Source organism: Hesperophylax consimilis, chromosome 10, assembly GCF_061612785.1.
Source record: "Hesperophylax consimilis isolate HC1 chromosome 10, BYU_Hcon_1.0, whole genome shotgun sequence".
Lineage (NCBI taxonomy): Eukaryota > Metazoa > Arthropoda > Insecta > Trichoptera > Limnephilidae > Hesperophylax > Hesperophylax consimilis.
Genome location: NC_142845.1, coordinates 32,909,461 through 32,935,273, shown reverse-complemented (window position 1 = coordinate 32,935,273; position 25,813 = coordinate 32,909,461). Strand labels below are relative to the sequence as shown.

Here is a 25,813-nt window from a genome sequence, read left to right as displayed (position 1 = left end):
TGGCAAAGAAAGGATGAAAGTAGATTGAATGCTGTTGAAATGAGATCCATGAGGCGTATGTGTGGTAAAACCATGTATGATCGTGTGAGGAATGTGGAGATCCGCAAAGAGTGCAACGCTGATGTAAGCGTAATGAGTAAGATCAAGAAAGGGACGCTTAGATGGTTTGGGTATATAGAGCGAATGAGCGAAGAAAATAGTGTAAGGAGAATATACGATGCAAATGTGAATGATAGCAGAAGTCGGGGACGCCCGAGGAAGACATGGCACGACCAAGTGAATCAAGTGAACTTGAGTCGGGCCATTTCAAGAGTCAGAATAATAGAAGAGCATGTATGAGACGATGTATGAATGTGAATGAGGCAAGAAGTGTGTGCCAAAACCGAGTTGTTTAGCGGTCCGTCCTCTCTGCATACCCCTGCAGGGAAACGGGGTGATGGTTAGTTAGTTAGTTAGAATTTTTGTAGAGATATTTCTAAGTAAAAATAAATTCAAATAAGTTTCGTGTTCTTGCATGAACCTAAAAAGAAGAAAAAAATGGAGCTATTCCAGAACTATTTGAAGCCGCTGGGTGGGGGGAAGATGATAAATATGATAAACGCCAAAAAGCTGTTAATTTTTTTAATGACGTTGCGCTCCTTGTCTCATCAAATACCCAAAAAATCAGAAGCCGTTAATAACTGCATTAACAATAAACAGATAAAATTATAATATTTCACTATGCACCGCTTTACATACAAACTGGACACTATGCATACAAACCATTTCGAAAGATTGTCGTACAAGATGGTTGACAGCTCTCACACTAGATTCGGCTTCAATGCCGTTCGTATAACATCGCACTAATGCTCTGTCAGGGAAGCAAGATCGGGAATGTTCAAATTCTTTATCTGTATTATTACCATAGAAACAACTAGTTGTAATGAGCTTTATTATTTCTCTTAATTTTATGGAAATATGATGTCAAAATTATGAAAAAATACGTTGTGTACTCATTAATTGTAAATTTCACATGAATGTTTACAAAATAATCAGCAGGTAAAACAATGTTTGTTCTTAAAACTCTCTAGGAAAATTTTAAGCAGGAAACCCATTGTTGGAAATTGTTTGTCACCACTGACTGTTATTAAATTTGTACTACTTTTAAATTATGTAAACTATGAACACTATCAAATAATATAAAGGAAACCAACAATTGTAAAACAATAAACACGTGGTATCATTAAAAGATTCTTAACGGAGAAGATTTAAAAAATTGAGTGGTGTCCAAAAGGTGCAAAAATAGAAAGTCGCCTATAAACATTACCACATTTTCAAAACAAGGAAATACCCATTGAGGTAAACAGATAGAGTCTATATTCGTTGCACAATCAGCGTAAATTTTTGTTTCTATGCGTAAATGACCTAGTTGTAAATGACCTTTATTATTTCTCTTAATTTTATGGAAATATGATGTCAAAATTATGAAAAAATACGTTGTGTACTCATTAATTGTAAATTTCACATGAATGTTTACAAAATAATCAGCAGGTAAAACAATGTTTGTTCTTAAAACTCTCTTGGAAAATTTTAAGCAGGAAACCCATTGTTGGAAATTGTTTGTCACCACTGACTGTTATTAAATTTGTACTACTTTTAAATTATGTAAACCATGAACACTATCAAATAATATAAAGGAAACCAACAATTGTAAAACAATAAACACGTGGTATCATTAAAAGATTCTTAAAGGAGAAGATTTAAAAAATTGAGTGGTGTCCAAAAGGTCCAAAAATAGAAAATCGCCTATAAACATTACCACATTTTCAAAACAAGGAAATACCCATTGAGGTAAACAGATAGAGTCTATATTCGTTGCACAATCAGCGTAAATTTTTGTTTCTATGCGGGAAGTAGGAAAGAGGGGATGTGGCGGTTCTCGATGTCGCCCGAATCCTTCCGACTAGCGGACGAACTCAACGAAAGGAATCGACGATGACCGGCCGCCGCGCCACCGTCCGGACTATTTGGGTTACCGGCGCGGCAACTTCAACGCTCCTTGAGTTTTTTTTAAACATTAAAAGCTAATTTACACGACCATTAATTACGGTAAAACCCTGTTTACCGATGAAAGGTAAGAGAATTGCTTTACCTATATTTTTGAGTACGACTTGTACAATACATTGTACATGCATGTCGGCATTTTGAAGTTATCGCCGGAGACCTGTACCGGACGAGCGCTTGTAACCGACTGAAGCCCGTGATAACTCACAGCGGACAATGAACCGATGTTTGTGGCCTATACTTCGAAAGCCAATGTTGACTCTACCTTTATACCTCAATGGATATATCAGATGCCGATTCTTCCAATACAAACAATATTTCTTGTGTCATGCTTTAACGCTTTTCTTAAGTTAAAAACATTTTCTTCGATTTTATTAACATTGGTGTTATTTGTCAACTTTTTCATTGCAGTTCCTTTTCACGTAATAAATTAAAACAAAACAAACAACAATGTAAAAACTTAACAAAGGTTGAAAAATTGAACTATTAAGGTACCAGAAACAATCATAAAATCAAAAATAAACACAAAACATGGAAAAATTCAATAGAACGTATTACTATCAACACTAATCAAAATCTGAAAGAGTCTTTCTTTTACTATCAAATACAGTATTTATTGTTGGGATTTATTCATTGACTCGAAATATCAGGGTAAAATTAAGTTGAATACATTGTTTTGGGTTGTTTTTAGCAAAATTCAAGGTTTTTTTTATGTTCCTTGTTCAGACTTTACTGAACTGACCTGATAAATTCTAAATTCTTTAAGGTCTTTAATGTGTAAATAATACAGAATTTATCACTTAATATAATTGGACAGTTTTTGAAGGGATGAAACTAACCTAACGCCTAAATGTGACGGCTCATATCAGACTTAGAATTTCCTAAGCTCGACATAAAACACAATGTACAGGTCATTTAAGATTTACGTGGTGTCTAAATTTTTACTTCTATATCGACAGTACGGAAAATAATGATCAAGATATCATTGACCCATTTTGATTTTTTTATGTGGCAGAGAATCTACCATCTAAACGGAACGATGAATATCTATATTTTTTAAACATAACTGATTTAAAAAAAAAAATTGCAATAAATCAAAAGCAAAATTGTTTTGTACATAAATGAAATTATTTTCATTATCACACTACAATGCTCAAAAGTGCTAAAGGCTTTATTCTATTGGTAGATCTGGAGTAAACGTCCGATCATTTGTAGGAAAATATTAGAACACTCATTTATCTTTTAAACACATCAAATAGTCAATCAAGCCATTGGCAAATCCATAGAACACAGAGATGATTAAAACTTAAAGAAGATTGTCAGTACAGCTGATATTTCCACATGGACAGGGGTCTTTTGAAGACGTTAACGTGTCCATGTTCCTTGCCACCAATAACAAACACATACAGAGGTATCACAACATCGGAAGTAAAGCAGGTCATGTCATGAGCTTCGTCTTCGGCCATTATTTCCTTAGACTTTTGTCTTTCAGCTCTACTGGCACTTTTGGCTCTTGATTTGATCACGTTGTCTTTGGTTATGTACGGGCTGCAGGGAGATTCGATAGTCAACGATCGTGGAGGAAATCTTCCTTCATGGTGATTTTGCAATCTGGATTCCTCATTCTGTCCAAATTTCATTTTGTTTCCAAGGTCTTGCATTTCAACCATGTCATCCATCATGAACAATGAGCGACTCTCACTTCTGCTATCTGTTATTCCACTATCCGGAGTGTTTAACATTTTGCAAAACTGTATACTATCATCATTCGTAGACGTGTCTTGCTGAAGAGTCTGATTCTTGTTGTTGGATAGTATCGTCTGAATATCTGGACCGAGATAATTTGGATTGCAGAATCCGAAAGCTGTGTCTGAATGCTTCATGCCTGATTTGCTCAAAGGACTCAACTCATTGATGGTGTTCTCTTCTAAAGGTGTGAAGCTCTGCCTAGTAGACATGCTGTAAGTGCTATTGGAAGATATTTTGTTCACGCCTTCGATGCTGGCGTAGTCGGAAGTTGAAATATTTTCATCAGACGCCTCTTCCAAGTCCGGGTAGTTTTGGAAGCGCACGGATGTTGATTTTGGGATGACGCTACATTTTGGCACATTTTCATAAGTATGACTTTCAGCGTAGGAAGATAAATGAGAACTATAGCTATCGTCTCTGACTTGCGGTTGAAACTTTTTATGAACAATGGCAAAATCACATGGTGTCGGTGCTGGGAGCACTTGAACAATATCGTGGTCGTCAACTGTCGGCTCAAACACGTCGTTATTGTATCCCTCTTCTTCTTCAGAATCCAAATAAACTAATCTAGCGGCTTCGACAGGAGTCAGAACCGGCGTAAGTAAGGTTAAATCACTGAAGTTCGGGACAGATATGGGTTCTCTTGTCATTTCTTTTCTTCTCCATTCATTTATTGAAGACTGTTGGCGACTTCCGTGGGATTTGGTATTCGTGAAGCTACCGATTTCAGGTATGACTGGTGATATGAGACCGCTCATGATGACTTTTCTCCTGTTGATGACGTGCGCACTCTGGGACTTAACCATCGAATGTTTGTTGGTCGGAGGTTCAACCCAGTCCTCTTCTTGTTGAGCCGCGGTCTGCTGCTGGTGAAGCAAACTCTCCGTAGAGTCAGTATTACTAATCAGGACACTATAACTACACTTATTGTGACCTAGTCTAGAAATATTTATTTGTGATAGTTTTGTGATTTCTTTGAGAAAGCTGCCGCCTGCGTTTGGCGGGGAGCTAATTGTTTTAGGTTCTTCCAGCTGTGCGGGACTGCCGTCGACATAGTTTTGGTTAGAGGCTTTGAACACGTAGGTTTTTTCACAGGGGGAGACTTTGTTGTTGGGGAGGTAGGATGAATGCCTCGCGCGGCCGCGGCCCCTCTGGCCATGGTGGGAGGGGGTGGGACAGGGGTCCCCCTGCAGCTGGAGCTCCGATATGGCGATGGCCACACTCTCCGAGCGGGGTTGTGGCTTCACTCCAGATACGTGGATTTTTTCCCAGGACTCCGTACCTGAAATTTAAAATAATTATTTTAAGCTCAGTTAACCCCATTTTGGACAAAAATCTGCTGTGAATTCTTGTTTCATCAGTTGCAGTTTAAATGCTTCATATTGATGTAAGATGCTAACAAACTTCTTTGGCAGTTTAGCGGGTGTTTGTTTATATTCAAGAATAAAAAAATTAAAAATAATGTTGTGAAGTACGCAGATTTTTTAACCCTAAATAAATAAACCCATTCAATAAATTTTCAACTACGAACGACACTTCCATCCGAACTATGGCGCTTTTAAAAACGTCTAAATACACAAAAAGACATTGTCATGTCGTTTGGTTCATAATTTTTAATTTTTAATAAGAAATTAAAGTGTTTTAACTCAAGTGAGTCAGGTCGTAATTGAAATACAATAATGAAATTTCAGTATTTAATTTAAGAATTTAGGTTCAAAATGCATCACTACAGGACAATTTTTTGTATTGTTATTAGCTCGACACAGGAGGCCCTGATTTACAAAAACTCAGGGCTTTCGTCATTTTAGGGATGCTGTATGGGGGACTTTTCTGGGAAAGGAAGGAGAGGTACGAGGGGTGGCTAGGAATCTGGGGTCAATGTGTCCAGGAGTGACGGACGTATGAATCCATCCATCTCACTGTTTTTTTTTTTTTATTTAATAAAAAAAGAGACTTACCAAAGTGAAATCTCCAGATGTCATTAGAGGGCTGGCCGTTGCACTCCCCTCCGAAGAGCAGCATGTAACCGGGTAGGCGGCAAGCGGCGTGCGAGTGTCGAGGGCCGGGGGAAAATTTGCACTTTAGCTGGAGCCACTGGCTGGAGACTGAAAATTATTATTTTTTTTAAATTGTCACATAATGGAAGTCATGGATTGGCCCAGGCAGATTATGATACGATCATGTGTAAGGTATTGCTGAGAGTCAGTAGTTAAATTTGTAGCCCGGTCATTTTAAGATTTGGTATTAATTAATTTTGTTGTTGAACTCAATAAAGAGTCACAGAAACGAACAGTTCTCACGTGACAAACGTCAACCGTGTACAAGTGTTAACCATCAATTTCCGCACAGTCAGTTCTTTCAAGTATTTTGATAGACGATATGGAAAGTGGTCGAGTTAAAACAGGAGATCCCTACGCTCAGTCAAATTTATATTTAAAAATTAAGTTTATAAGAGTATTCTACTGGAAAACTATTATATTAATATTATTTTGTTGACTAATTCCATGCAAACGCCCAAAAAAGGCGTGAATTAAAAAATATATTAATAAATAGTGACAATCGCTATTATGTCATATAATATTCATGTTTCATCATGTTTAGACTTATCACATGTCATAGCTTCTCAAAAACTTCAACTGGCTCAAATGTTCTGAAAGAATCCAGTTCGAGCTCTGCTGAATGGTGTTTAAATCACTTAACAGAATGACTCCGACTAAATTATCAGAAATGTGTATTCTGGAAAATACCTATTCACAACAGTCAACCCTTAGGTCAGCAGCGTCATCAGCTATCGGAAGGTCGAAGGAACCAAAGCGCACACCAGATACTAAGTTAGGTGAGCGTGCGAGTGTCAGGACCTAAAGTCTGAAATGGACTGCCACACGATTTAAGAACGATCACAGACTCAACAGAATTTAGAGCTAAACTTAAAACTCACCTTTTCAGACATATCCATTTACCTTTCACTTTCACAATTCGCCTTATTTCAATAACTAAATATAAAAAACTAAAAATTTGTAAGCTTTTTGAGATAATTTCATAAAAATTCTCCATTCCTAAAGAGTCCCAAATTCTTTAATCTTTTAAAATAAATATCATCTCCACTTTTGCCCCTAATCTTCTAATAAATGTAATATCAATAGTAATGGAGGGCAAAATAGCAAACGCAAAATCATGAAATACCCTATGTTGTGCGTGCAGAGTCGTAACTTCTCCAAGCTTCAACTTAACCTAATAATTGTGTTTATCTGAAATAGTGACCTGCCAGGTAGGTATGCTTTATTTATGTGTTTGTAAATAATAAATGTAGATCAAGCCTAGGAATACATAATAAGTTGTACACCGCCCTTGAGGTGATTTTTCACAAAAGCGGCGCAATGCAAATTATTCAATTAGAATTATGTGAAGCTACGCGTGACGGGTAATTAGCGGGTATTGAACGTATGATTAATTATGTGAAGCGACGCGTGACGGGTAATTAGCGGGTATTGAACGTGTGAAAAATTATGTGAAGCGACGCGTGACGGGTAATCAGCGGGTAATTAGTGGGTATTGAACATGTGAAAAATTATGTGAAGCGACGCGTGACGAGTAATTAGAGGGTATTGAATGTGTGATTAAATTAAAGTAAAGGGACATTGAAGAAGTCGAAAAACCATCGACATATTAACTCGAGATATGGCGTGTAATACAAATTCTGTCGAATAATTCTGCCCACCAACGAGTAATTTTACAACCCATCTGATTCCGTCGTCTCGCTTCGAAAGGATAATATCTTGGGAGACAAATTTGGTCCTCACAGACCAACAAAAGATTTTTAAAAAAACAATTTTTCTTATCTGCGAATCCAGCGAAATAATGTGCTTTCTTTTCGATAAATGTTTTCGTAGCCTAATTTTTGGAACCAATAATTTTGATTTCGGTGTCATTTTTAACATTCACACGCCCTGCCTAGACTTTGTTGGTCGATGTGAAAATCCTAAATCTGCCAGCAAAACGATCCCTGTAACAGTAAGCTTCTAATTATCACCTTAGGGTTCGATTTTCAGGTACATATATGTAATTTTTGGACAAACCTGTATCCCACTTCCAGCAATCTGCCCTCTCATGCAGGTCCTGCATGCCGCCGTATACCCACATGACGCCGCCCTGGATCACCGCCGAGTGCTTGTGCCGCCCTGGGGGGAGCACGCCCCCGCCCGTGCTGGAAGACAGCAGGTGCCAGGACTCCGTGTCTGAAAGGGTTAAAAGTTATAGGGTCAGGGCATGTGAACACTTTTATTCATACTACTATTGTTTGTGTGTATTCCGAATAAGAGTATGAACTTCCTAAGAAAAATAATTTTCCTCACAAGGGCAACTAAAGTACAAGTCAGTACTGTTTTAGAGTAAACTTCACTATTAAAAGTATAATCACTCATATTTTTTTAAATATGCCTGATGCGGTAAAATAACGCACAAATCAGCGGTAACAACAATCAGTTGTTAAGTAACTTGAGTATCATTGATAATAATCAACAACAATCGCCGACATTTGCAAATTGTCTCATAGCCGAGCCTTGAATTATGGGAAAGGAACGAACCAACAGCAAGCGGTCTTTGGCGCAATTTGATATTGTTTCGTGCCTTTCCCATAATTCGAGACTCGTTTCGCGTTTCGACTCCGTGGGTATCGATTCTCCAATCCAGGCCGTTGAAAGTACTTGATACTTTGGTAGAATTTCTTATTCTTGAATCTCGTCAAAGGTACATACTTACATACACCAAACGTCAAAAGTCATTCCACTCGAACAACGAGCGGGTCAAACCACTCGTTTTTCGAGTGTTTGTTTTGTTTCTATCGGGACAGATGTCATATTATTTGGGGATGGTGCGTGGCGGGTTTTTTCGAGGAAATCAATGGGAAAATCTGGGTTTTGCACTTATGCATGTTTTAGGAAGGAGTAAACACAGAGGCCAACAGGTCGCTGCCGAGTTATTCTCATGGGGTAAATGTTAACAGTGTACAAATGGCGCGCGATTGGCAGCTTTCCCGGCTATGCACCGGTACCGAAGGGATCAATAGGATAAAATAAGAAAGCATTTCAACCTGTATATGATCCAAAGAATGCAATCCGTTGGTTAAGAAAGGTTAATCTATTCGATTTTTCAAGAATTTATCCAGAATTTCATGTTTTACATATTTTATGTTAAGCATTGTAAGAATAATTAAAAAATCTTCTGCCTTTAAAATCACTAATTCGGTCGTCCTACGGGTCGGTAAAGAATAGACAAAAACCGATTGCTGCAAAGACGCGGGAACTGTTGCGTGATGTATGTTGCATGGACTCTGCACACGACAGATCAGCTTGGAGCTCAGTAAACTGTAAATTTCTGTTGTCGGTATTGAAGATTTCTGTTTACAGCTTTACGGTGATGTCATCTTATCATCTGTCTGTAGTATGTAATTATACATATAAATATTCTGAACAACAGAATAAGGAAACTAACATATATATTTAGATGTTTAAGAGATATTTTAAACGAAAAATTACTTAGAACCACATACTTCGCTTTCTGTCAATCAATTATACAATACGGCATTATAGGCTGGGGCGGTACATATAAAAATCAAACTCAAACAATTTAATATTTCTATTTTTGAGACCGATAATTCGTGGTGGAATTCCATTATAATATATTATAATAAAACAAATAAAAAACTTTATTCCACTTAATTTTATTTTGACCGTAACCGGTTTCAGCTCGTCAAAGCCATCTTCAGACTGGTACACAAAATTCTTAGTCTACGGTTTATATACACAACATATGGGGGAGGGGGGAGAGGGGTAGTTTATAGGGTTTTAATCAATTTTATTTGTTACTAAGTCGTTTAAGATTGTTGAATTTCTAAATATTTGGTAATTCCAGTAAGCTAATTACCTTGGGTTTGTAGCTTATTTCAATATTTATTAGGGAAAAAACCTCACAGGTAATATGCATTATTAATGACCTAATTTTATTGTCAAATCATTATTTATGATGGGATTATATTTTCTTTTTGAAAAGATACATGTTTACATTTGAGAAATTATTATAAGAATTAAGAAAGTAGGGACTTAGCAACTGATACTAATAGCTTATTAATTACAAAGTTACTTATTGAAGGGGTACATGTTTACATTGAAATAGGGATGGTCTAACCTAACTACTTATTTTAATGTCGAAATTATTATGAAAATTACAATGGATACAAGAGCGGAGACTTGGCAAATGATTCTAATTGTTTATTCATTACAAAGTTAGGGTCTATTTTATTAATTAAGCGAGTAATTTCTAAAGATTCTAGTCTATCAAGTTTGTGGCCTTTATTGCAAGTATGGAGGACTTTAACATCTCTGTCTTTATCAAACGAGTGTTTGTTTTCTAATAAATGTGATGCTACATTTGACAATTCGCCTTTATTATTTACCCAATTTGTAAAATGCTCTTTAATACGGGTTTTGAAAGATCTCCCTGTTTGACCAACGTAATATGCTGGGCAGTTAGCGCAGTTCACTTGGTAAACGCCCGAGTTCTCGAGTTTATCTCTCTTATCTTTGTTGTTAATTAAAATTCTACCTAGAGAGTTTACATTATAAAAAGCTGTTTTGCATTTATCATTATTGGTTAATCTAGATATTTTTGTTAGAAATTACTCGCTTAATTAATAAAATAGACCCTAACTTTGTAATGAATAAACAATTAGAATCATTTGCCAAGTCTCCGCTCTTGTATCTATTGTAATTTTCATAATAATTTCGACATTAAAATAAGTAGTTAGGTTAGACCATCCCTATTTCAATGTAAACATGTACCCCTTCAATAAGTAACTTTGTAATTAATAAGCTATTAGTATCAGTTGCTAAGTCCCTACTTTCTTAATTCTTATAATAATTTCTCAAATGTAAACATGTATCTTTTCAAAAAGAAAATATAATCCCATCATAAATAATGATTTGACAATAAAATTAGGTAATTAATAATGCATATTACCTGTGAGGTTTTTTCCCTAATAAATATTGAAATAAGCTACAAACCCAAGGTAATTAGCTTACTGGAATTACCAAATATTTAGAAATTCAACAATCTTAAACGACTTAGTAACAAATAAAATTGATTAAAACCCTATAAACTACCCCTCTCCCCCCTCCCCCATATGTTGTGTATATAAACCGTAGACTAAGAATTTTGTGTACCAGTCTGAAGATGGCTTTGACGAGCTGAAACCGGTTACGGTCAAAATAAAATTAAGTGGAATAAAGTTTTTTATTTGTTTTATTATAATATATCAAACAATTTACATTACATATTTATTTTAAGACCCTCCACACAGCATCCCCAAAGATGACATAGGCCCCGAGGGAAATTATTTTCTTCAGGGCCTCCTGTGTGGAGTAAATATTTAAAAAAAAAAAAACATATCACAAAAACTAATAATAAAAACCATATTAAAAAAAAAAAAAAAACATATCACAAAAACTAATAATAAAAACCATATTAAAAAAACCCTATTCATATTCGTCCGAACTTTTATTCAAACAATTTAAGGTCAGAAAATTAAGTGCATTATACTTCTACCATGCAACATTACAAATTTATAAAAACTATATTCAAAATAAAATTGCACCCTTTAAAAATAACAGAAATCTTAGACAAATGTCAATACTTCCTACTCCTAAATGTAAAAAAACAATAGGACAGTTCAACTATGAATATCTCGGAGTTAAATTTTTTAACTCATTACCAGAAAAAATTAGAAACATGAATGCAAATATAAACGAATTCAAAAGCCACCTTAAAAAGTATTCCGAACAGTTGAACTGAATCGTACCAAATATAACAACACCCCCATACACACAAGCCCTGCTTATTTATGGGGGTACATCGAATACTTATATTATGTAATTAATAACCTACTATATTGTGTAATTATATTATGTAATTGTTATATTATGTAATTCGTGTATCTTTTTTTTACTAATAAAAAAAAAATAAAAAATAAAAAATAAAATAAAAAAATAAAAAATACAAGCATTGACGACAAGGTTGTGGAATTTTCGTGACAGAATTAATGTACCTGAAAAATAAATTATTAAGAATTTTTTAAAATTATTTATTATGCTTTATACTTTAAGATTAAACGCGGATTGGAAAATGTAGCGTGCTTAAGATTGGATTGAATTATGGACACATTATTGTATTTTTATGCCTGTTTCGGAAGTATTGAGTTTTTAAACGAACAAAACTATTTATTCATGTTCACATTGCGTATGTACAGGCGCAAACAAATAATTTGTCTTAATATTATAAAGCAATACCTTACAAAAAGCGTATTTTAATCAAATAAATTAATTAAAACCATCTATGAACACGTAGAATAAAACGATCGTCGCGTTTAACCTTAACCATTTAAATGTTATAATCTACTATAAAACCCATGTACAGGCTTACAATGAATTTTTATTTTAATAATTATTCAATGCTGTATCAAAACATTAATAAAAAATACAAAAAAAAATATTTAAGAAACTAAATAAATTTTATTGGTAAAAATGATAATTAGAATTGATATCGGCGGTGCTGAGATAAATATCAAGCACCCACTAAAACTTGGTACCGCTATCGCATTGCTCGCTCTCGCTTCCCGACCCGTTTGCACTGTTTGTAGGAATCAATACAAATAGATGGATCGATGGGCTATCAGTATACCGCACCTGGTTTTTGTGGATTCTTTACCGACCCATGGGAAGGCGGCTTAAGTTAGCAAACTTACACTGAAAGCTCCGGAAGAGTTGATTTGACGTCATACCATTATTTTTGTAATTTACGTATTTTCTAAAACATTTTATAAAAAGCAATCAACAAACACTTACACGCAAGCTTTTAAAAGCATGCAATGTCTAACACTGGAGAGTGTAGCGTGCTTGAAGCTTACAATGCTATTGTCTTTTATTTCGAGCACACGTGAGATTATTTTGATCGTTGTGTTAACTACTAAAAATGATATTATTCTATTTTTGAAAATTTTATTATTTTTGTAGTTCGTTGAATAAACCGCAGAAATAATAATAATGCACTTAACAATTACGAAGGGTAGCACAATCATAGTTCCATGGGTAGCACGAACAGAAAAACAGACTTCAAAATACCCGCACAGAATATGAAATCTATTGTCACAATTATTTTATCAGTAAATTGGTTTAACCGGTAATAAATCATTTTAAATTGGGAGGGGGTAAAATAGAATCATATTAATAGGTCGTCTAAACGTGGCTAAAACCACAGTTGAAAATGGCCCTGAAAGCCGAAAAAGCTGTAACAATAACAAAACCAAAAAATACTTGCAGAACTTAATAATTATACTATTAAATTTATTTTAATTAAATTAAAAAAATTAAAAATTACATTTTTTAAAACAAGACAAAACAATAAAATTTCAAATAACTTATGCAGAGCGCTCGTGTAGCCATCTTGAATCCATGTATTTTAGTATCGCCGCTATCCAATAGCATTTAAACTAAATAATTTACTTGCAAGTGCGAGATATTTTCAAATGTTTAAAATTTACCTTCCCTCTCTGCATATTTTGAAATGATGGCCTAGAACACCCTCGAAGGGTGAAAGCCTGAAAGGTGTCTTCAAGACTCGAACTAATAAATCCCTTCCTGCATCCCATACCTTAGCCCATCTCACAAACCCGCCCAACTGGGTGGCGATATAGTTCCCTTGAATTTACACCCTGCAAACAGGGGCGTTCTTATGAAGTGTAAATTTTTTGTTTTAAATATGAGTTTTCCTTACCAAAGTAAAAGGCCCAGAGGTCGTTGAGGGACCCCTTGAGATCCTGGTAGCCTCCGTAGACCAGCATGGCTCCCTGATGCACCAGAGCCGTGTGGCCACGCCTGCCCCGGGGCACAGTGGCCCCCCTCCGGGTGGATATTTTACGCCAATGGTTAGCCTGTGGAGAAAAATTATAATACAGAACCATGGCAATGCTGGTTCAATTTAAAGTTAGTTCTCCATCACTACACAACAACATTTTCCGCTTTTTAAGTAATGATCGTAGTAGGAAGAAATTAAAAATGGTCAGGTTATTAGTAACATCTTTAAATGGTATAAAACAAAGTTGCTATCCGCTTCTGTCTGTTTGTGCGCTTAGTTCTTCTAACCTACCCAACTGATTTTGGGAGTGTTTTCCCTATCATTTAAAAAATTTCTTCCGGGTGGTTTATAAATATAATACATGCATATTATATTTGTAGAAAGTAGAGAAAAGTCGATGTTTTGTAATCACGTCGTAAAAATATATTTTCGGGCACTAGGACACATCTGCCCTGATGATGGACACTGTAACGTTGGCTAAGGAAAGAGTTGTAGAAGAATGCGCAACTCGGCATAACAACTCAAAAACAAATAACAAAAAAGGTATATATTAGCTAAAATACAAGAAGTGTATTATCAAGAATAATACATAAAAAAAACATGAGCGACTCTGAAGTTATGGAAATGATAGTAATTAAATCTCGGGTTCGTGCGCCGGGTCCGAAGGAGCACCAGCATGTTGAAAATTTACATTGAAGCATAAAGATCGTAATTGTGACGTTTACAAACATGTTAAACTGACTTTGGTTATTATAGGGCGCCAGTGAGAATCGGAAAGTTCTCACATAATTTAAAAGGTAAACTAGGCACAATGTCTAGTATTAAAAATTATTAATCGAAACTACGAATACTCGAAATCCATGTCGCCATGAGGTTCACCCGTCAGAGGTCTACCAATATGATTTCCGTTTCAGCTGGCCGCCCGTTGAGAACTGACATACTAACATCTTCTTCTTTTGATCTCCAACAATCGAGTGGCACAAACATCGTAGTGTGTGTGGACAGTCGAAGTCAAGTAACAGTTGTTGCATATATAATTGCTGGGGTGGAAAATATAACTGATAAACATTAATTCTTAAGTAAAATACGGAGCCAAGTAGTCTGACTCCTACAGTGGTGACCCCGACAAGATATACTCCTATATTACTAAGTCGTATTTAATTAAAGCATTTCTTGTGAATTACACTCATAAAAGAATACAGTGACTGACCTTTACATCGTAGACCCACAGAGGCGTCTCGGTGCCTGAGAAGCCTACCTCCCCCCCGAACACGTAGATAGAGCCAGCGTGCCCCACAGCACTGTGTTCCTGCAAACTGGGCGGACGGTCGCCCGTGGGTTGCAGGAGCTGCCAGCGTCCTTCACCTGGAACAACATATAAAGTTAATAGTAAATCTTCCATGGGGGTGTTGAATGTGCCGAGAAATGTTACACGCGAACGATCGTGTCGATAATATGCAATTGCGGGTGGCGAACCTTATGGAGTTTCTGTTTTAAGTCATCATTTAGCGGTGTCTTTAATTTAATAACTAGGATGGAAAGGTTTCGATAATAGTTTCGGTTTGTTCAAAGATATAGCCACCCGCATTAAAATGTAAACTGAGGTCCTGCGTGTTTATAAATGTTCATTAGTTGGGCGTCAGGACAATGTTCAATCTGTTCAACAAGAAGAAAATCACTAACATACATTAGAAATATGTGTGCGATTCTTTTCTTTATTCCATATTGTTTATATGTTTTTAGTTTATTTATTTATTTATTTATTACACGCCCTAGTGGGCTTTTCTTTAAAAAAAATACAAGCATTTTGTATCAGAGTAAACACTTAAAAATTAATACAATAAAGAAGAATGTAAACATAATGGCAAAAATGAATCCTCACGCATATAACTGAGTTTAAAAGATTCAACAAAACAAAATAGTAGAAGCGGAGAAGTTATATGGGCACATAGGTCTATTTGTGTCTAGAAGAATAAAAGTGATAGAATATACAACATTTATACTGATTAGTTTTCAAATGAAATATATCACCCAGATCAGAATATTTGTTTCCGAGATTGTGAAGTCTCGGAATCGGAGAATTTTGGTAAGCTTGTGTCCTGGTGTTATTGAAGTAAAAAGGTAAGAAATGTCGGCATGATTTTTTGGGAACATGGATATTGATACATTGAAGTAATTCGGGACAGTCAATTTTTAAATGTTGTATTCTCTGTAACAGTATTAAATCTGTGCTTATTCTTATTTCTGAAAGTTTCAATAGAGACATTTTATCCAAGAGGTAATTGTCATTTATGTTTTGTATGGGAATATGCAATTTATAATTTATAAACCTTAGAAACTTCCGTTGAATCTTTTCAATGTTATCTGAATGAATATTGAAAAATGGAGACCATAACGTAGAGTTATACTCAAGTTGGCATCTGACAAGGGTTTTATATAACTTAATAAATGTTCCTAAATTATTGAAATCTTTTGCAGCTCTCAAAACAAAGCCAAGAGTCTTTATGGCCTTGTTGATAATATTATTAATATGACATACAAAGGTGAGTTTACTGTCGAACATAATGCCTAGATCAATAATTTTATTATCACAAATTAAATTTTCATCATTTAATGAATATTGAAAAAAAATAGGATTACTTATTTTGGAAAAATGAATGAACTGGCATTTATTTATGTTTAATGCTAATTTGTTGATTGAGCACCATTCAAAAGGATATCTCAAGTTAGTTTGAAGTGTAATACAATCATTAATGTGGTTAATCTCTTTGTAAAGTTTCATGTCATCGGCAAACAGTAGAACGTTTATATCAGTAAATACATCAACAATGTCGTTTATGAATATTATTAACAAAATGGGCCCTAGTTGGGATTCTTGCGGCACTCCACTTATCGCCATAAAGTTAAGTTAAAGTTAGTAGTTACATAAATAATTACTAGCAAAATATTAGTACTTTAATGCTTCGCCCGAATTTCTATAATAACTAAAATATTAATATTATCTTCAATGATTAAAAATAAAAGTTTGAGGTTTTACTAGTTACGTTATACCGCTACAAAAAAAAAAATTTTTTTCTACTAGAAAAATATTGAAAAATAAAATGTCTGTTCATTGCAACAATAACATTTGGCTGTCATCAGTTGTTTTGTTTTGCTCTATCTAAAATTAAATTTTTACCATTCCTTTTTGTTTTCTGGCAAAAAAAAAGTGTAATGTGTTGTGCCTTGAGGTTTCTTCTCCCTCCTGATCTTCCAGGAGTCACTTTTCGCTGCTGATTTCCAGATATTTATAAACTTTTTTTACTTCTGTCATTTTCCATACTATTATTGTAGTTGTTTACTGTTGTGAATAATGGAGGAAGATTTCCCTCCTGGACCCCCTACAAAGCCCCCAGATCCCTCTCCAGACCCCCCAGACGGGGAAAATGGAGAAATTTCTAACAGTGATTCTGTCATTTTGACTTCTACCAAAAAAAGGAAATTTACTCCTTCTTCCCCAATAAAACTTGACTCTCCTTCGACTTCACAGTCCCCACCAGCACTTTCTCAACTTCCTCCAACAAACTTTTATTCTCCTCATTCCCGTGGCCCATTCATAGTATACGCCCAAAAAACTGAGCAAGGAAAAACCATCCACCCTCTTGAATTTGGCAAATTCCTATCAAATAGCAAGAATCTTTCAATCAAGCCTGGAGGTGTAAAAGCCGAGGGTCGCTTCCGAATCTCCGTCGAATTCCTCTCAGGGTCAGCTGCCAACAGTTTCATCAAAAATATCTTCATTTCATCTAATTCAAAGTTCAAGGCATATATCCCTACTTTCAATGTCACTCGCATGGGCCTGGTCAGAGGTATCTCGACCGATCTGTCCATCGAAGAAATTCTGTCTTCACTTTCAACCCCCCAACACATTGGCAATCTCATTAAAGCCAGGAGGCTAAATTACAAGGACTCCTCTGAGGGTATAATTTCCTGGAAGCCCTCCTAATCAGTAGTTATCACCTTTGAAGGTCAATCTCTTCCCTCCCATATATATTTATTCTTCAACTCATTACCAGTTGAAATGTATACTCTTCCCACCACTCAATGTTTCAATTGCTGCCGTTTTGGTCATACCAAAGCTACATGCAGATCTCAACCCAGATGTTTTAAATGTGGAGAAAACCACGCAGCTGACAAATGTCCTTCTTCCTCCTCACCCAAATGTTTTAACTGCTCAGGCTCACATACAGCTATCAACACTTCTTGCCCAGAACAATCTCGCCAAAAAAATATTAAAATTTCTATGGCCTCTCAGAACTTGTCTTTTCTGCAGGCTTCTAAACTATTCCCGCCTGTCAAAAAATCATTTGCTGAGGCTTTATCCAGCAACTCCTCATCAAACCCTCTTCCCTCTTCTACAACAACTTCTTCTCGTTCATCTAAATTCACATACAAAAACGCTATCTCTAAACCGGCTCATGGATACGATCAGCTCACTGCTCTTAAATCTCAATGGTTCATCTCTTTCAAATGCCACAAATGGGTGTGCAAATAATTATAATCCGTCCTCAATGAACTCTCTAAAGCTTTCTGAAAAACTCTCCCAAGACAATTTTTCATTTATCCAAACTCTCATTATGCTTCTAATTGACCTTATTTCTTCTCAAACTAATCTACCGTCCAACGCTGCTACTATTATTTCCACATTTAAATCATTTATTCAAAATGACTCTTCAAGATTTCAAAATACTTCAGTGGAATAGCCGAAGTGCTATTTCTAACAAATCTGATCTCCTTAACCTATTAAATTCCAACTTTATTTCTTTGGCTGCTATCTCGGAGACTTGGTTTACTCCATCCATGCAGCTAAAATAAAGGACACATCCTTTATTTCAGTCTATCTTCCCCCAACAGCCCACTTCAATAAACAAGTTTGGTTGCAAATTGTAAGTCAACTAAGCCCTCCTTTCTTTATATTAGGCGATTTTAATGCCCATTCCCCTGTCTGGGGTTCTGCTTTCTCCGACCGAGATGGTCGAAGTGTGATGGATTTCCTAGATCAATCCAACCTTTTCCTTTTGAATGACGGATCTCCTACTAGGATCTCTCGCCCCAGCACAAACCCCAGAGCAGTGGATCTCTCGATATGTTCTACTAGTCTGGGTTCTCTCTCCTCTTGGGTAGTGTCCCCCGACCCTTGCTCCAGTGATCATTTCCCGATCACCATTACTTATCAAACTTCTTTCCAATCGGACAAGTCTCATACTTCGACAAAGATTAAAACGAAACACACCAAATGGGATGAATTGAACTCTCATATGGACACGTTCCTACTAAATTTACCCGCCACCGATATATTTTCCGTCAAAGATGATTATAATAACTTCAAATCAATGCTCATAACTGCAATAAAGAAATCAAATCCTCCCCCTAAAACTAAATATCTTTTAAAAAAACTCCCTCCAACTCCCTGGTGCGATGAGGAATGTTCCAAAGTAGTAAGAATTCGGAAAGCTAAATCTCTTTCCTATCGTCACAATATGACTATGGAGAACTATCTTATATACAAAAACGCTGAAACCAATGCCAAAAGGGTATTGAGGTCAAAAAAAAGATCTGGGTGGTACAACTTCTGCGGTTCAGTATCTCCGAACACTCCAATTTCGGAAGTTTGGTCTATGATCCGAAGATTTCGATCCTCCTTCAGTTCACCATCTCCTCGAGCGTCTCATTCTAAATGGATAGATGAATTCTTGGACAAAATTGCCCCCCCTTCTGTACCTAACTTAGATTAAATAACGCCAATCTATAATACTCCTATGTCTAATCATTGGCTAGACTCACCATTCACCTTAATTGAGCTAAAAAATTGTTTATCGATAGTCAAGGACTCATCTCCAGGCAGAGATGGTATACCCTACAGCATAATCAAAAATAGTAATGATAATGTTCTAACCCACTTCTTAAGCATCTTAAACAAAATCTTCCAGACTGGTATAATGCCTGATGACTGGAGTTCTCAAATAATCATCCCTATTTTAAAAACAAACAAATCACCAAATTCTGGATCCAACTACAGGCCAATCGCTCTTTCATCCACCCTCAGTAAACTTTATGAAAAATTAATTAAAAACCGATTAGAATTTTTTGTCGAGAGTAAACAGCTTCTCTCTCCATCTCAATTTGGATTTAGGAAAAAAAATCCACTCAAGATAACCTTGCTATCATCAGCACTGATATTAATTTATCAATTTCTAAACAGGAAGTTTGTCTTGCCGTCTTTATAGATATAGAAGGCGCCTTTGACAATGTTTCAATCCCAATCTTGAAAAAAAACTTCTAGGTCTTGGCCTTCCCCCCATGTTTGTCCAATCTATTATTAATCTATTTCTAGATAGAAAAATTTTCATTGAACTTCCAGATATTTCTCCTCAAAGTAGGTCTGTTTGGAAGGGTTTACCACAAGGCGATGTATTGTCCCCCTTACTGTATAATATATACACATATTATATGCATGTCACTATTCCCCCACAAGTAAAAGTTATTGAGTTCGCAGATGACATAGCTTTCTTCTTATCATCCAAAATCATCCCTCTCGCCGTCAAATATCTTAACGAAGCCATGAATGCCCTTTGCACATGGCTCACGTTAAATGGTCTTGAACTTTCAATCCAAAAGACTCAGTGTGTCACCTTCTCAAACCGCCATAAAAACCCCCCCGTTCAAATTTTATTTAAAAATTCTCCAATCCCCAACGCTTCTGAAGTAAAATTTTTGGGAGTAACATTTGATAGGAAACTTAAATGGTCTTCCCATATTAATAATTTAGTTACTAAATGCGAAAAAAATTTAAATATCATCAGATCATTATCTGGCGTTTGGTGGGGAGCTCACCCTACTTGAATTAAGTTGCTTTACAACGCACTTATTCGAAGCCATCTCGATTATGCCTGCCCACTTTTTAGTACTGCCTCAAAAATGTACTTGATAAATTAGACAAAATTCAATCTAAATCTTTGCGAATTATAACTGGAGCGATGCAATCGTCACCCATCAATTCCCTCCAAGTAGAATGTTCTGATCCTCCTCTTTATTTAAGGCGTCAACTATTTGCTGACAAATTTGTTCTTAAATGTTTAAATTCTAAATGTCATCAGGTTATCCCCAGCGTCTCGTTGTTCATTGACTCAACCCATTCATCTACAATCAGAGCTTCAACTAAACCTCTTCCTGACATCTGTAAAAATTTTAAGTCTCTCTCAGAGCTTCACATCATCCAAAATGATCTACTTCCCTTATACAAATTTATTTAATATCAACGGTATTAATATACCATAAACAATGATAACATGTCACAGTTAAAATCGTAGATATAGTCACGTCACCCTATCCCCAACAATAATAGAAGGGATCGGAATCCTTAAAAGTCATTCCAATCTCCCGGCCCGAACTGTCAATAATATGTTCAATGACATTATTTCATCTAAATGGCCCAACTTTTCTCTTTTATTTACTGATGGATCCAAATCTCCCGACTCTCCTAACTGTGGTATAGGTATTAACGTTTACCACAATAATTCTAATGACAGAATATTTCATTCAATTTCAAATCAATTTTCAATATTTTCAGCCGAGTGCATTGCAATAATAGAATCTCTCAAATATATAATCAAAAATAATTTTGAACATTCCCTCGTTCTCTCTGACTCTCTCAGTTCCCTCCAAAAACTTAAATCCAGTCCTCTTCTTCATCCTGATGATCACTTTGTATGCCTTATTCGAGAGATGATAGCCTCCATTCAAAGCTTTGGTAAAACTGTAACTCTGATTTGGATTCCTGAACATGTTGGTATCATGGGTAATGATATTGCGGATGCCTTGGCAAAACAAGGAGCGTCCAACCCATTTGTTACCCTCGTAAACCACATTCCCCTATCTGACATTTTTTCCATCATCAAAGATAGATCCCGCAATGTTTGGTCGGAGTATTGGCACATTGCTAGTCAATTCAAGGGAGCCTGCTATGCCTCAATACAAAGGACTATTCCATCAAAACCGTGGTTTCAGCAATTCCCTCATTTTTCCAAAAAAGAAATTTCTTCACTCATTCGAATGAGAATCGGACATTGTTCCGTTCCTTCCCATCTTTTTAAAATTCACGTCGTTGACTTCTCAGATTGTACATTCTGTGGTCTAGAAGTGGGAACTTTAGATCACATATTTTTTGGTTGTCCCTCTCTAAACAAATATCCTCTCTTCTATCAAGCCTTATCTAAAATTGCCTCCGCTCCATTCAACATCTCATCTCTTCTAAGTCTGAACTCGACTCCAATTTTCATTATAATTTTGAAATTTGCCCATTTAAATAAAATTAATATTTAAATTCACCTTTCATTTCTCAATAATTTTAAATGATGGCCAAGAACACCCTTGAAGGGTGAAAGCCAGAAATAATGTTAAAAAAAAAAAAAAACTGTTTTTTTAACAAATTTATCTGTATTTTAAAGCATCTAATCTCAAGAAGAAAATGACATAACGTGCTGAAAAGCGTTGCGTTTATTTACACATTCCAGAGAAAAAAAAGGCTGAGAGAATATTTAGAAAACAAATTTATGCAAATAAAAAAAACCTCTAACATTTTTTAATAAATACAGAAAATGTATCTTTATATTTATTTATTTACGAGGCTGTCAATAAGGGAATTAATGATTTTAAAAATAAAATTGAGATCAGATAATAAGCTTCTGTAGATTATTATTTGTTTCATAATTTCGTTAGAGATGGATATTAAAATTAATGTAAAGAAAGATAAGCCCCTAGATTTGGTTATTCAAATTAGCGGCAAAGTACTAGCACGGTTTTTATCCATCTAAAATAATCTTAAGTTAAATCTTTATTTAGATCATAAAGCTCCCGGCCTCGGGTTTTGCTGTCTGTTTTTAGAGGAAAATTCTGTTCCAAAGTGTGTTTTTATGCTAATTATATCTTGTTCTAAGCTAAGAAAAGGCGGGCTTAAAATTAACTACAAATAGGCGATATGAAAACGAATCATTATTTTTAATAAATCCAAAACAGCGATGATAATAGTAGTAATTTTCTATTAATTCAATATATTGCCAAATCTTGACAAAAACAGAACACATTCAATAATAATAATAATTTGGCTGAAATAACAAAAAAAAATAAAAGTTTACCCAGCAAAATTTATAAATCCCCGAGCAACGGTGGTAACGTCAACTAGTAAATAATAAAAACAGTATCATCATTAGCAAATCTAAGACCGATTACACTTGGATTAGTAGTGTGATGTATGGTAAAAAGTTGGGTATTCAAGCGATAGATGGCACTAGTCAGAAAGCTTATTCCAGAGTCCGACAGATGTCGCTAAAGTGTAGCAATTGCCTGTGGGGTATCCTTGTCAGACTTCAAGCTTCTAGAAACAGATAATTACCAACCCTTGGGTAATGAACAGTGTAGCTAAATCCAGACATATTTATAGTAACGTAAATAAACGTAATTATAGTAAAAGAACCTAATACTATATCAAGAGTTCCCAACACAGAAATCTGCAAGTAAAGGCAGAGATACAACAAATAGCAAATACAGGTGAAAAGTACAAATGATTAGTGAACAAAGTGTAAACGGACGCGTCAAGTGATTAATGACAAGTACGAGTGATTAGAAACGTGTTGTGTTCCCACAAACAGTACTTCTACTCGTTGTAGAAGGAGATTTTATAGAATAAGTTCTTAGCATTAAATCAGGGATTTATTCAATTCTTCGCGTATCACAAGGGTGACTTTGATGGTCGACCTAACTAGGAGCTGGATAAATGAGATCTGCAAACACCAAGTTTGTCTGGAAGCAGCCTAACTGGTCCTGGCGACTACTGGCTACTAGCTGCCATCTTGCGGACTTCCAAACAAGCTCTTTGCACTGCCCTCCATGAGTGCATCTGTGAAGCTCTCAGCTAACTCACTTCTTAACAAAACGCAATCTAATATTGGTGTTTAGTAGCCTGTCAAGTGCATAGTGGGGATAATCGTTAAGTGGACGGTCTATTGATTTCCATTATTATTATTTTTTTTTTTATGTGACACCTCACAAGAGTGTCCCTGCCTGTGCAGTGTACAGACAGGGGAACTATGTCACCACCGGTTGGGCGGCGTTGTGAGGCGGAATAAGGTAGGGGCTGTAGGAAGGGATTTGTTAATACGGGCCTTGAAGAAGCTCGGATTATAGGAGGGAGGAAAAACAGATGCTGGTAGCTCGTTCCACATACGAGCCGACTTACACAAAAACGAGTCGTAAAAACGGCCCGTTCTCATGAAGCCAACGTCAACCGTGAACGGGTGTTCAGTTCGTGTCCGTCGAGTTTCGCGCACGTGCACCGGTGCATCAGGAATCAATGCTGCTAGCTCCTTGGAGCAGGCTCCATTGAAATACCTGTAAAACAGACACAGCATGCCTACATTGCGTCTATGCATTAGAGAAGGCAATCGGTCTGTTAACAACGGATTGTCAATCAGACGGATCGCTCTCCTTTGCACAGATTCAAGCAGGTTTATCAAGTATTTTGGGGCACCAGCCCAAAGGTGGCTCCCAAATTCAATAGTTGGGCGGACTTGAGACTTGTATAGGGTCAGCAGCTGGTCACTGTTGAAGAATCTCCTAGCCCTGTACAAGACGCACAACTTTTTGGAGGCCTGATTTACTCGGGCTTCTATGGATCCCCGATACTTGAGCTGGTCTGATATAGTAACTCCAAGCATTTCAATGGAGTCTTTATTGGGGAGAGTGCTCCTATCAAATTGCACCAGACAGTCATTGATCTCCGTCTTTGCCGAAATCAGACACGCTTGGGTTTTTGAGACGTTGAAACTGACCAAGTTGGCCTTACCCCAGGCACGAACCATCTCGAGGTGGTGGTCAATTTTTTTATAATTTTAAAATTCATATTTTGTATTTCTAATGCGATGACATATCAATACAATATATTTTATTGCTTCTCGTAATTCTAAGAGCTCATTTTTGGTGTTTTGAGAAATCAGGGACCAAAGATAATAGTGCAACCATTAATTAAAAAACGAGCGCACTTTACAAAATAGTAGATTTGTGTTTTTTTTTCGTTTTTATTCTGAGACTGATTAAATTTTGAACCCTTGACCTTCAAAACAAGAGAAAGATTCGTGTTTAAAATTGACTTATAAAAACCACCCTATTCCCTTTTTCCCATCCCTTAATGCAGAATTTTGATACTATAGGATGAAATTTTGCAAACTTGTTTAAAATAAAATTAGTATCTATATCTGATTTTGAAAAATGCTGCCTAAGATTCAGGCAACGCCGAAGTACAAAATAGTACGGAACGATCGAATCAAATGATGTGGAAATGCTATCAAAGGACGAACGTGTGAATTTCTATATATTACGTGACCGATTTAGAAATAGGGGAATACAAAAAGGCAATCGGGAAGCTATTCGGCATACTGATTGTCGATTAAAGATCTTACTTCAGTAAGAAATATCACTGAAAGAGCAACTTGAACCATAAATAATATACAGACGATCAATAGAATTAGACAGAACAGGACTTTTTTTTGAAAATTCAAAATCTTTAAATGTTTGATGAGTAGCCAAAATTATTCACAAAATTTTATTAACCTACGATAACATCTTCAGGCGGCGTCGGTTAACTTTAAATATATTATTTTGTACGTAGAGCTCCTTACATTACGCAATTCGAGTAACTTTTATTAATATTATTAATGGAAATTTTTCTTGCTGTTGCTTTTTTTCGAGTGATTTCCGTTAGAACAAAGTGGCCAATTTTCTTAAACGCCAAGCGCATGAAATTTAAAAACACACCAGTGCAACGATTTCTTGATGACACACTTATTTACTAAAAACACATAAAAAAATCATGGCCTGCGTTTGATGAAATAAAACAGTTTAAATACAGAGCTCTGGTAAAAAAAATAGTTTATATAAAAATTAATAATATAAGGTTAACGTGTCACCTGGAAATGTCATCACACGTCAATAAATGTTTGTGTTTTTTTCTGGTGTAGTGTTGGGTCATAAATTACACGTATAGATATTTCTAAATTCTTAAAATAAAATAAAAATAAAAATCACT

At 35.8% G+C, this 25,813-nt stretch overlaps 1 protein-coding gene across 1 annotated transcript in view; it reads right to left on the bottom strand.

Annotated features, from left to right (window-relative positions):
- Positions 1-1,381: 1,381 nt before the first annotated feature.
- Positions 1,382-25,813, bottom strand: part of LOC149420634 (uncharacterized) — a 54,588-nt gene continuing 30,156 nt past the window's right edge. Inside the window, exons 2-6 of the mRNA XM_089636397.1 lie at positions 14,906-15,060; positions 13,615-13,771; positions 7,869-8,027; positions 5,751-5,897; positions 1,382-5,074 (exon numbers count right to left, since the gene is read on the bottom strand). Coding sequence (XP_089492523.1) covers positions 3,363-5,074; positions 5,751-5,897; positions 7,869-8,027; positions 13,615-13,771; positions 14,906-15,060 — 2,330 coding nt within the window. The 3' untranslated portion in view covers positions 1,382-3,362. The remainder of the gene's footprint in view (positions 5,075-5,750; positions 5,898-7,868; positions 8,028-13,614; positions 13,772-14,905; positions 15,061-25,813) is intronic.